This window comes from Mastomys coucha, unplaced genomic scaffold (genome assembly GCF_008632895.1).
Source record: "Mastomys coucha isolate ucsf_1 unplaced genomic scaffold, UCSF_Mcou_1 pScaffold16, whole genome shotgun sequence".
Classification (NCBI taxonomy): Eukaryota; Metazoa; Chordata; class Mammalia; order Rodentia; family Muridae; genus Mastomys; species Mastomys coucha.
In genome coordinates this window covers 41,408,201-41,420,822 of record NW_022196898.1, presented here as the reverse complement: position 1 = coordinate 41,420,822, position 12,622 = coordinate 41,408,201, and the positions used below count along the sequence as shown (strand labels likewise).

Below are 12,622 nucleotides of genomic sequence, written 5' to 3'. Positions count from 1 at the left end.
CTCCACAGACTGCTCTAGGGAAGTCAAAGGGAAGAGACATTAGCTCACAAGTAATGCTCGATAGGTGTCTCATTTCAACTACCTTCTTGCTTCACCAAAGATCCCGCCCACTCTAGGATACGTAAAATAACTATGAGAGCTATTTTTGGACTCCACTTACTGCTGAGTGTACAGTCAACAATGTATGACCACACAGGTGCGCGTTGTCACTTCCTGCTTACACTGCTATGATGAAGAGCTGAGGGATACAAAGACATTGAGTAACTCCTGAGCCAAGCGTGGGGACAATCCCCGTGAGGAAAGTGGTCCTGACGTTAACGAAAAACATAGTTCAGGGAATAATTATGGTTTCCTAAAGTCTTAGTTGTTATTCTGGACGTTTTAAGAGTAAAACTTGGTGAAATGTTCCCGTAGTTTACAACCTTGTATTTTTTTCTTTCTACTTTAATTTAATTTAATTTAATTTAATTTAATTTAAAATGGTATTGGCAACTAGGCAGAAGATGGGGACCTGACTTCCTTGATACACTTTTTTATTGAATATTTTATTTATTTACATTTCAAATGTTATCCCCTTCCCTGATTTTCCCCCCAGAAACCCCTTATCCTGCCCCCCTCCTGCTTCTATAAGGTTCCCCACTGCCCCCGTCCTTCCCGTCCTCACATTCCCCTACACTGGGTCATTGAGCCTTTATGGGACCGAGGGCCTCTTTTCCCATTGATGCCCAACAAGGCCATCCTCTGCTACATATCTGGCTGGAGCCATGGGTCTTTCCATGTTTACTTGGTTGGTGGTTTAGACCCTGCGAGCTCTGGTTGGTTGATATTATTATTCTTCCTATGGGGTTGAAAACCCCTTCAAATCCTTCAGTTCTTTCTCTAACTCCTCCATTGGGGACCCTGTGATCAGTTCAATGGTTGGCTGCAAGCATCCCCCTCTGTATATGTCAGGCTCTGGCAAAGCCTCTCAGGAGACAGCCATATCAGGCTCCCGTCAGCATGCACTGCTTGGCATCCAAAATAGTCTCTACCTTTGGTAATAGGGTAAGTGTACATGCAAGGATGTTAGATTCCTAGGATATTACTAATTATGAAAGGGGCTCCTTACCAAAAGGGCGCCTCACTGAAGGGGTTCCTCAGAATTCCCTCAGCTCCCCGGGTTGCTTAGAAGAGATGCTGAACTGGCCAATGCAGTAAAATTCTTTTAAAGCCTACAGAAACTTCAGTCACCTGCTTAAGCCTGCCTCCTAAGACAATATGGAAGCAAAACATAAACCCCTCCTGACACCTCCCTCCGCTTCCCTTCCTCCCCTCCCCTCCCCTCCTCCCCTCCCCTCCTCCAGCCCCCAACCTTCTGTACTCTTTCTCCTCTCCATCTCCATTCCTTTACTTCTTATCTTTCCCCTTTTACTTTTCTTTTTTCTTCCCCTCCCTTTCTCGTCCCTCCATTTCCCTTGGCTCTCCCACCCCCTTCTTTTTCTTTTCTCCTTTTCTCCTTACCCTCTTTCTTACCCCTCCCTCCTCTCTTTCGTTTCCGTCTACTCTTTTCCCTTTTCTCCCTCTCCTCTGCCCCCCTGCTCCTCCCTCCTTCCCCCTTTTTCCTGGACTATTTTCTGGATTTTATTGGGCAGGCAGGCAGGCAGGCATCTAGGCAGGTTTTAATTCCTACAAGTCTAGAACATGACACATACTTTTAAAATAATGATAATGATAATAATGATAATAATCATAGTAATAGTAATAGTGATAATAACTTCAGGGATTTTCCTCCAGTAGTTACCAGTCTGTCAAATGGAATGACTTGTTAAGGGTTTTGGACCCTGCCATCACTGCCGTGAACACACCAGCCTACTCAGGCTTCAGTCTCCATTAATATACGCTATTGAAAGAGCTAAGTGTAGGTGAAAACCATTGTTTTTGTTAATGTTGAGCCTAAAATGTCTTTCTGTTTAGGTCTGCTTCCTCAGACAACCTGGAAGCAAAATCTTAATCTCTCCTGGGACCAACCCTCCTGCCTTCCCCTACCTCTTCCTCCCCCCTCCCCAGCTTCTCTCTCACCTTATAGTTGCCTAGGTTTTTTTTTTTGTTTTGTTTTGTTTTGTTTTGTTTTTTAAAGCCATTTATAGTTTTTTTGTGAGGTGTATTCTTTGTCTTTTTAAAAATTTATCTTGTGCTTTTTAATGTGAGATTTTGGTCCTTGTTAAGTAATTATGTACCACTTACACCTTCTAGTCATAATATTGTTGAATATATGCTATAAATACTTTACTCAGCTTGTATGTTTATTTCCCTAAAAACAAAAACAAACAAACAGAAACCCCAAAACCCCTTGTTCCACTAATTTTCTTTTTTAAATTTTATTTTTTTTACACTCCATATTTTATTCCCCCCATCCACCCTCTGACTGTTCCACATCCCATACCTCCTCCCCACCCTCCTATCTCTACATGGATGTTGTCACCCCACACTCCACCTGACCTCTAAATCCCCTGGGGCCTCCAGTCTCTTGACATAGTCAATAAAACAGATCGGCAACCTACAGATTGGGAAAAAAACTTCACTAACCCCACAACCTATAGAGGGCTAATATCCAGACTATATAAAGAACTTAAGAAGTTAATCACCCAAACCCCAAACAACCCAATTGAAAAAATGGGGTATAGAAGTAGACGTAGAATTCACAACTGAGGAATCTAGAATGGCTAAGAAGCACCTAAAGGAATATTCAAAGTCCTTAGTGATCAGAGAAATTCCAATCAAAAGGACCCTGAAATTCCACCTTATACCAATCAGAATGGCTAAGATCAAAACCTCAGGTGACAACACATGTTGGAGAGGATGTAGAGAAAGAGGAACAATGCTCTTCCATTGCCGGTAGGATTGCAAATTGGTACAACCACTCTGGAAATCAATCTGGAGGTTCTTCAGAAAATTGGAAAAAGATCTACCTGAATATATACCAGATATACCACTCTTGGGAATATACCCAAAAGATGCCCCGCCATGCCACAGGGGCACGTGTTCCACTATGTTCATAGCTGCCTTATTTGTTCCACTAATTTTCACTCCCTGTTGGTTGCATACTTAGTGGACCTAAAGGCTAGGTCTGCTCTGGAGCTTTTTCCAGAGGACTGAGGGACATTGGCCTCCAGTGGCCGCTAGGTGGCTCTGCACCAAGGCTTCTGCACAGTGGCTGCTGCTGAATACAGTAACCAGACAAAAATGCACCAGCATAAGTGATAAGAGACCCTTGGGCTGACTTGGGGTATAACCGTGCGGTGGTTCTTGTGGATTCAAAGCAATCCTCTCTCAGGCCCCAAGCTCATTGCAGATTGTTAGGGGAGTGGACAGGGCGAGGGTGAAGATTTCCAGTAAGGGGAAGCTTTTTCATTTCCTTCCTTCCAACTCCAAGTTCCCCGCTTCTCTCTGGACAGGGGGCCAAGGGATTTTAGAAGAGGTTTAGAAAGTTCTCTTCTGGTGCCAGTGGCAGTCTTTCGTGAGTGTTGCAGTGTAGGTGTGCGAATTCTGTTTAATTAATTCACTTATGCATTTACCCTATAGCCACTGATCTTGCCTAAACACTGACTCTCCTGAGAGAGGAGGACTTACAAATGAAAAAAATATAAATTCTTTTCTTGAGTGACTGAAAGAGCATTGAGGCAGACCAAGCACCCAAGTAGCTAGGATCCAATATGGTGAATTATGTAATGTACATGGGTGAGACATCTTCATGCCTTAGGTCAGAGCCTTTGAGTGACAGTGAGCCTAAGGAATGACAAATCCCAATACTGTTACTTGCTATTGTTGGAGATGGTGGACCAGATAAAACCTTTGTCTTGGTCAACCATACTTGTCAGAAACAGAGGTGTTGGACCCATCTCTGTACAAGGGCAACTGACTGAAGCTGGACACCCAGGTACAACTAATGGGATCTTAGTCTTAACAAAGGTCCCTGAGGAAGAGATAAAGCTACCAGGTAGGTCATAGTGGGACCGAAGTCAGAGAACACAGTGGACCATGGATTTTTAGGAAGAGTAGTAGCTTAATCAGAAGGATAGGTATGGGAAGTTCAGACATTCCTAAGCTGTGCTGTATCTGTTTTGATTTTTTAATGATGTATACAAATTACTGAATAAATTCAAATATGCACAACAAATGTGTATATATGTGAATGTATGCCCACATGCGCACGCGCACACACACACACACACACACACAGAAAGAGAGAGAGAGACAGAGAGAGAGAGACAGAGACAGAGACAGAGACAGAGGCAGAGAGACAGAGAGAGACAAAGAGAGGTCAACTTTGAAACTTACCACAGTGTGGTCTTATATAATGGCAAAGTCAGAAGGATCTAGAGGAAGGAGACAGCAGTGAAGTGATTTCAAGAAAATGAAGAACTGCAGAGATGTTTAAGGTAAAGTCAAGCATAAAACATTAAGACTCTGTGCTAAGATGACAGCATTGGAAAAACAAATGTAAGGAATGCTATGTGACTATCTAGGTGGCCATAGATTTTAAGAGTCTAGGAAACTGTAGGGCAATAGGAATAATTTATATAAGCTGGATTATCTAATGGAGATTATTGCAAATATGAATGGTGATTGAGTGTATGTAATGAGGTTATTATTCACACTTTGCTTCTTGGACATAAGTTCTCATATCATTCATGAAATTGTCTTCAGTGCTATCATGAAGGATGACAGCAACATTTATAAGGAGCTCCACAGTGATATATTCCTTCTGATAATACCATTGAGTCCTTGGGCATTGCTGACAGGGTCAGAGGGATGCCTGGCTCCAGATGTCAGTGGGGTCACTACTGCCTCCGTGGCATCCATTGACTATTGATCTTCAGTGGTGCCAGTGTGCCTCAAGACCATGACGCTGCTTCTCTCTTGGTGTCATCAAATGCTTCCAGGCCACTGAAATGCTGTGCCTGTTCTTCACAAAGCCAAGGGTAAAAATTAAATTGACATTGACTTGTTTATTATACCACTACCATCATAATCATAGTACATCATTTAGTATTTTATCTTTGATTTCCTCAAGTGTCCTGTCAGCAAAATAACTAAAATGATGAAAGATCTATAGGAAGTAGACTTATTTAAGATATATATTTTCTTATTCTAGTTTACTAAGGCATTAGGGGTCTATCTCTTCCTGAAATACGGCACCACCAAAAATTATGCTAAAGATATTTTAAAGCACACACACATGTCATGTATATGTACATATTAAAATACTAGCATTTGAGAAACCTGATATTACTATTGTCAATCATGATTTTACTCATCTAGTAAATTTATGAAAATATGTAGAAGTGCTCTCTATTTTTTAAAAACTTAAATGTTGCAACATGAAATAAACTATGTACTTCCTAGTTATGGGTTGGGATAAGTCTCCCTGCCCTGACACCCATGAAGGCATGAGTATGGGGATGTAGTGAGGGGGTGAAAAAAATCAATCTCCCATCGGGGGTGTGATCCTGGGCTTGTGCTAAGCTGTTCTAGCTGTTGTGGAAACAGGCCTGAACCAGATGTATTGACCATCATCAAATCTAACATAACTGTATCTAAGGTTTTACTTAGTTTTGTGGCTTGTTCCTCAGCTTATTAAAGCTACATATGTGCTCACTACACTGCAGAGAAACTAAATGCCTTCCTATGGCGGTTGTGACATAAACCCACTAGAATGCAGCTGTATGAGTGGAGTGTATATTTTGTTTCTCACTCTCTTATCAGTGCTTACAATGTTTGGTATACAAAATAGCTCAATTTAAATTTAAATATAAAAGAATTATTAAATAAACAGTTCTGGATCTGGATATGATGGGTCTGGAGAATGCATTTCTGTCTCCATGACCTTCCTGCTTGAGGTGGAGCATACAAGCATTACTTCAGGTTTCCTGAGCCCTTATTGCAGTGTCAGGTCTGGATTTTACTGACTGTCATATTTAGGATTTTTATTGCAGTAAACATTATGACCAAAAGAAACTAAGGAAAGAAAGGATTTATTCATCTTATAGTTTGTAATTCATCATTGAGGGATGTCAGGACAGGAACTCATTCAGGGAAGGAACCCAGAGTCAGGAGCTGAGGCAGAGGCCATAGAGAAATGCTGCTATTACATTGCTCAGCTTGCATTATTATGGCACCCAGGACCTCCAGTACATGGTTGGTGCTGCCTACAGAGAGTTGTGCTTGCCATCTCATATCAGTCATCAACCAAGAAAATGCACCACAGATGTGCCCACAAGCCAGTCTAGTGGAGGAATTTCCTAAATGAGGTTTCCTCTTCCAGAATGACTCTAGGATCTATCAAGATGACATAAAATTATCCAGCACAATGATCTGGTCCCATTTTTCCACCTAAGACAGATTTACTAATATTTGGAATCGTGATCTTACTTTCTGAGTGGGCTCTTGAGGTACTGGTAAATTTCTAAGACTTAACCCATAGGTCCCACCAGACAGCATCTCCCCATTACTCTGCCTATGGGCTGGATGTTTCCTGGTGACTATTCATATGCAATCACAAATGTTTCAGGAAGGAAACAGGAGATAATGTATCCTTACATAAATCTGCCATTATTTCTGTGTGGGAGTCTACAAATCACAAATAATTGTATAGTTAAGCCTTGAAATCTCTCATGTATTAGGAAACAATTTTTTACTTTAAAGTCAAGTTCTTCCATCCTTTCATTTTCTCTCTCTTCCTCTCTTTCTCTCTCTTCCTTTATCTCTGAATTATGATTCAGTATTCTTGTCACATGGTGAGTACTACTACTCAAATATTCCTCACATGTTGGTGTTACAAATAGTCTGTCTATGTCTGTGTATCCAAGACATGTTATACTATGAATTCCACTATATCTTGTCTTCAAATTATTGTGCGAACCAGTTGGTCCAGGCTGTGTATTTGAGAAAAGATCTAACCTATACTCCTATTATAGGCTGTTTGTTTTTATGCCTTTCTGTTTTTAAAGGAACTTGATGTCCATGAAAGCTGAAGGGGAAACATTTGAAATTTGGGAATACTGACACTTCCTAATAAGAAAATGTCAATATTCAAGTTAGAAGTCAGAATAATTTTTATCTACATTAATATGAGGATATGAATTAAGCAAATTAGCAATTTAACCTAAAAGTAAATATAGTCAACATTACAACTTAATTTATTCATTTACTATGGATATGTCATTTTTGTCTTCTAAGAATTAAGTATATTGTTATGGATTGGAGTTAGAGTCCAGGACAGAACTTGCAACAGTAGTGTGAGAACAGTTGCTATGGCTATGGCTTCACTTGCACCATTGTGAGTGCTCAGTTTTCATTCTTGGAAGAGGATTTCTAAGATATATTTTTGCTTTCTTGGAATTATTTTAAGGCATACTCTGGGTTTTGGATTATCATATTGCTTCACCATCATATCAACCATTTCCAGTCAGTATAGAATGCCACTTTGGGTTCACAGCAAAACTGGTAGTCTAGGTACAAGATGAAGTAGCATGGTCAGTTGACTGTGTTTCTGTGTAAAGTCTGGAACAGCACTGTTCTTTCGTGGCAGGGTCCTAATGAACCCATAACTCACATGAATTCGTAATTTAGAAAGGATTCTTTTCCTTGGTTTGGAGCAAACCAAAAAAAGCACAGTGGTTGTAGCCTGGCTGCTGTAAGTTTTGGTGAGTTATGATAAACTGTGATGATAATTCCACCTTATTTGACACAATAGGAGTACCCATTGGGAAGTATTGCTTCATAGAATAATTGAGAAACTATGTCACAGAATCAGGATAACTCTTTAGTTTTTCTAACTTATTTATTCCAAATGCTAATTAAATATTTTTACATTTAGTTAGCATTCATTTATAAAACCAGGATCTTTTTTCCCCAAATTTTCTTTTCTTCAAGTTTACCCCCCTACTCCCCCCCCCTTTTTTTCTTTTTTTGGTTTTTCGAGACAGGGTTTCTCTGTGTAGCTCTGGCTATCCTGGAACTCATTCGGTAGATCATGCTGGCCTCGAACTCAGAAATCCACCTGCCTCTGCCTCCCAAGTGCTGGGATTAAAGGCATGTGCCACCACCGCCCGGCCACCGCCCCCCTTCGCCCCTTTTAAAACCAAACTCCAGCTCCACTTTCCTCCAGCGTTCACGACCTCTTCAGCATTAGCTCTCAGTGGTACCCCTCAGATATTATCGGAGAAACTATTTACAGCTTTGCTCTAGCCTTCCTTTACTTCCTTACTCTTGGCTATCTGTTAGTTTTTTCTTCCTTTGACTCCCCATTTCCTGTTTCTTTGTTAGGAATCAAGGGGCAGCTCTTCTAATATTAGTCTTCGCCTTTTAATAGAATCTGGGTACCAGTCAGAGTACTTACCACACATGTTACAGCGTAGTCAAGTCTCTCACAGGAATCAAACAAAGCCAGCAGCCTCTCCTCTTCCTGATTCAACACTCTCCCCTCAGCCCCACCAGGCTGCTCTTCTGTGCGGGCAGCATCTACTCTACATGCTAAATAGTACTGACTAGAGGAACAGAGCGGGAGGAGACACACACAGAGCTAGACACGAGAGAAACAACGCTGTTGAGAAACAAGTTCTTTACTCTCTACAGGGTCAAGTACAGGATGATAACCACCCAGGCAGTTATCAAAAGCTCTCAAGATCACAAGGTACATGCTCTGTCAGCATGAGGAGAACAGAAAGAGCCAGGAGAGATCTGAGCTCTCTTGGGAAACATATCAGCCCTTAAAGAAGACAGAGAAGCTGGGAAAGAGGACTGAAAATTGGAGATTTGTAGACTCGTTTTTGATGGTGTTTCTTTCCCAATTGCACTGTCCAGGTCAGCAGCAGCCCCCAGAGCTGTGGCCACAGCCTGAACCCCCAGACTGCTGACCACTGCCACGGTCACAGGAACTGGAGCTCCTGCGCCTGCATCTATGGGACCTGCGCCTGTGGTGGCTCAGGCAACAGCCTCCCTCAGAGCTGGGGACACTGCAGCCCCCAGAGCTTGTAGGACAGCAGGAGGAGGCTGCAGGCAGACACTGTGCTGTGCTCTTAGGGGGGCACTTTGGGGAGCACTTTGGGGAGGGGCACTTGGGAGGAGGCTGGCACTGCTTCTGGCTCTGCTGGCAGGACATCTCGGCAGGAATTTGACCTAGAAAATACAATAGAAACGTTATAGAGAGAGGCTTCTGGTGAATGTCTACTGACTTTGTCAAACACCTGCCTCCCGTGTCCTATCTGCTTCCTAAGCCAAGATACCTATGAAATAAATAAGACTGTGAAGGCACAGATCAATCTGAATACAGCATTCTCAAGGTATCAGATAGATGAGCATGCATCCCTAGAAATGCACTCAGAACAATGAGCTTTACAAAGGCAAAGGGTGGCTGATCTCCATGACCTGCCTGACATTGTTTTCCTGTAGCCCTGCTTTCAGAAGGGCGTGGTGATTCTTCTAAGAAGCTCTCTGCTAAACTGTAGCAAATACAGGTAATGGGAAAATGGCTCTTGGAAAATCCTTTGAGCTGATGCAGACCTCTCAGCAGAGTGGAAGCAATGCTGAGAGCCAGGACTCTGGTGTGTCACAGGTCCCGATGTACTCACAGAGCTTTCTTTCTATTTTCCTCCCTATCTCTTGGCCCCTGGCAGGTCTACTTCCTGATGCCTTCACCTGCTTCTTTCACCTCGGTCAAGTCCAGCTTGTCACCTCTGTATCCTCTAAGATGAGTTCCTGTCCCTAGTTAGGTACTCACCAGATACAGCAAAGGCAGGAGAAGAAGGCTGTGCTGAAGAGGCTGTGGCTGAATGGTCCAGGGCAGTAGCCTTTTTATCCTTGGCAGGTTTGTGATGCACAGCCCAAGCATGCTGCTGCTTTCACAACAGAGGAGGTGACAGTACCCAATACTCCCAGCATCTTCCTCATGCTTCCACGTTTCTTGGCAGGGAAGAATTAAGCAATCTCTGTCATTCCTTCCCAGATGTACCAGAGATCTGCCATTTCTTCTTGTATTCATTTAGCTTATTCTTTAACCTGTCTGTTCCTTCTATTTTTGCTGGGCAGGGTGAATATAGCAATGCATAGAACACATTTTCTGCCTTTTACCATTTCAAATTTAACTGCAAACACAGAGAAACAAACATATCTGTGTGGTTTCGGGTAAGGTTTTTTTTTTTTTTTTTTTTTTTTTTTTTTTTTTTTTATCGGAGGCAAAGGCAAGATGTGATTTGCTCCTGATTCTCAAGGGTGAGTCCTCAGATCACTCAGCCCTTGAAACGGAACGCATTAGCTAATGGACTGAGGGTGGGTCAAAGTCCTATGGAAGGCAGAACTAACATTCTGGTAGGATATGGATGAGAGGCATGTTGCGAAGGTCGTATATTATTAATAGTACAATACCTCAATGTAATGAGGTAAAGGATTTTCTTCATACTTACCTTTCTGTAGAATATTTGGTATTGAGTATAAGATGATAAAATTTTCTTTGGAGCATGACTGACGAGTAGTCATGACTTTTTAATGTGCTGCTAGTGACTAGGTTGATGATGGGGAAGTACAGAGTGCATCACAATTCATGGAATTATCCTGGTAACTTCTAAAATTTGTAAAGCATGGATGAGGAGCTGCCTACAAGAGTGTGAAAGGCAACTGTATTGCAAAGTCTTTGCCCAGCATGGACAATGTCTTCTCCAGATCCACTTAGATGGAGTTTCTCCCAGGTAGCCACCCCGCTTATACCTTAGAACCTCCCAAGCCTCCCAGGTCTTGTGTAATTAGGGCAGAGTTGAATGGAAATGGTTGACAGAAGAACCTGGAACTTCAGATGAGAGTCCAAGGACGCCTCCCTTCCATCCTTTCTCTAAAGGAACATCAACAATCAACAGGCAGCTGGTGATGGATGCATATAGACAGGCACCATATGATCTGATGGTAATGGAGACTTCTTGCTCAGTGGCTAGCATTGTATGACAGGTAGTAACTAGTGCTGCCTGTCTTTTCAGTTGATTTTTTTTAAATATGAATTCTCTTTTTCTACTGAATTAGAGATGAATTTGTCTTTGAATTCATCTACCATCACAACTATTTGGCTGTTTCCCATATTACCATCATAATAATAGCAGAGCACTGGTTATTGTTAAATTAAGGGAAGCTAGTCTAATGATGGTGAATTCTTTTATAAGGTCCTAAACTTTAGGATTTTAGACCTTCTAAAAGGTTTATGGTGTCTCTTAGTTTGAGACTCCCATTGGAGAAGTATCACATCTCCCTTGCCCAGAAATCTCCAATACTTTTCCTGCATTCCTTCCCTTTCCTAACTACTACCATTAGTACCTGCCCTCAATGAAATTCTTTCTGCTTCAAGTAATCATTAATGGACTGCTATTGAACACCATTAGTATTCTCCACTCAAACAGCATCAGGAGCACCAGGTAGCAGAACATTGATTGGCTTGTTGTCATGATGAACAGAGTAGACTCTCTGGGGACACTAAGATGTGATTGTTGAGGGATTGGAGCAATGGCTCAGAAGTTCAGAGCAATTGGTGCTCTTGCAAAGGGCCTAGCATTGTTTCTCAGTGCTCATATGGTGGCTTACAAACATCTCATCTTTAGTTCTAGGGGATCCAGTGCCCTCTTCTTACCTCCACAGGCACCAGTCATGAAATGGTCTCCATGCATACATACACACAAGTAAACTCTCCCCCCCATTTTTATTAGATATTGTCTTTATTTACATTTCGAATGACATCCCCTTTCCTGGTTTCCTCTCCAAAACTACCCCCCCCATTCCCTCCCCACTGCCCCTACTCACCAATCCACCCTCTCCAGCTTACTGGCTCTGGCATTCCGTTACACTGGGGCGTAGAGCCTTCAGAGGACCAAGAGCCTCTTTTCCATTGATGACTGATTAGGCCATCCTCTGCTACATATGCAGCTAGAGCCATGAGTCCTCTTTGAGCCATGAGTCCATGTGTTCTCTTTGGTTGGTGGTTTAGCCCCTGGGATATCTGAGGGTACTGGTTAGTTCATATTGTTGTTCTTCCTATGGGGCTGCAAACTCCTTCAGCTCTTTGGATTCTTTCTCTAGTTCTTTCATTGGGAACCCTGTGCTCAGTCCAATGGATGGCTGTGAGCCTCTAGTTCTGTATTATTTGGGCACTGGTAGAATCTCTCAGGAGATAGCTATATCAGGCTCCTGTGGACACTCTCCACAATAGTGTCTGGGTTTGGTGATTGTATATGGGAAGGATGGGGCAGTCTCTGGATTTCCCTCCCTTCAGTCTCTGCTCTGTAGTTTGTCTCTGCAACTCCTTCCATGGGTATCTTGTTCCCCCTTCTAAGAAGGATCAAAGTATCTACACTTTTGTCTGCCTTCTTCTTGAGTTTCTTGTGGTTTGTAGGTTGTATCTTGGGTAGTCTGATCTTCTGGGCTAATATCCACTTATCAGTAAGTACATACCATGTATGTTCTTTTGTTATTGGGTTACCTCACTCAGGATGATATTCTCCAGATCCATCCATTTCCCTAAGAATTTCATAAATTCATTGTTTTTAGTAGCTGAGTAGTAAAGTAAAACTCTTTTAAGTGTTAAAAAATCCTTTTTAAAAGAAATGAG

At 42.1% G+C, this 12,622-nt stretch overlaps 1 protein-coding gene across 1 annotated transcript; it reads right to left on the bottom strand.

Moving 5' to 3' along the window:
- Window positions 1-8,585: 8,585 nt before the first annotated feature.
- LOC116094161 (late cornified envelope protein 3D-like) lies at window positions 8,586-9,142 on the bottom strand. The gene has a single exon (XM_031376098.1). The coding sequence runs from the start codon at window positions 9,140-9,142 to the stop codon at window positions 8,846-8,848; it is 297 nt and encodes a 98-aa protein (XP_031231958.1). The 3' UTR covers window positions 8,586-8,845.
- Between the last annotated feature and the right edge of the window lie 3,480 nt (window positions 9,143-12,622).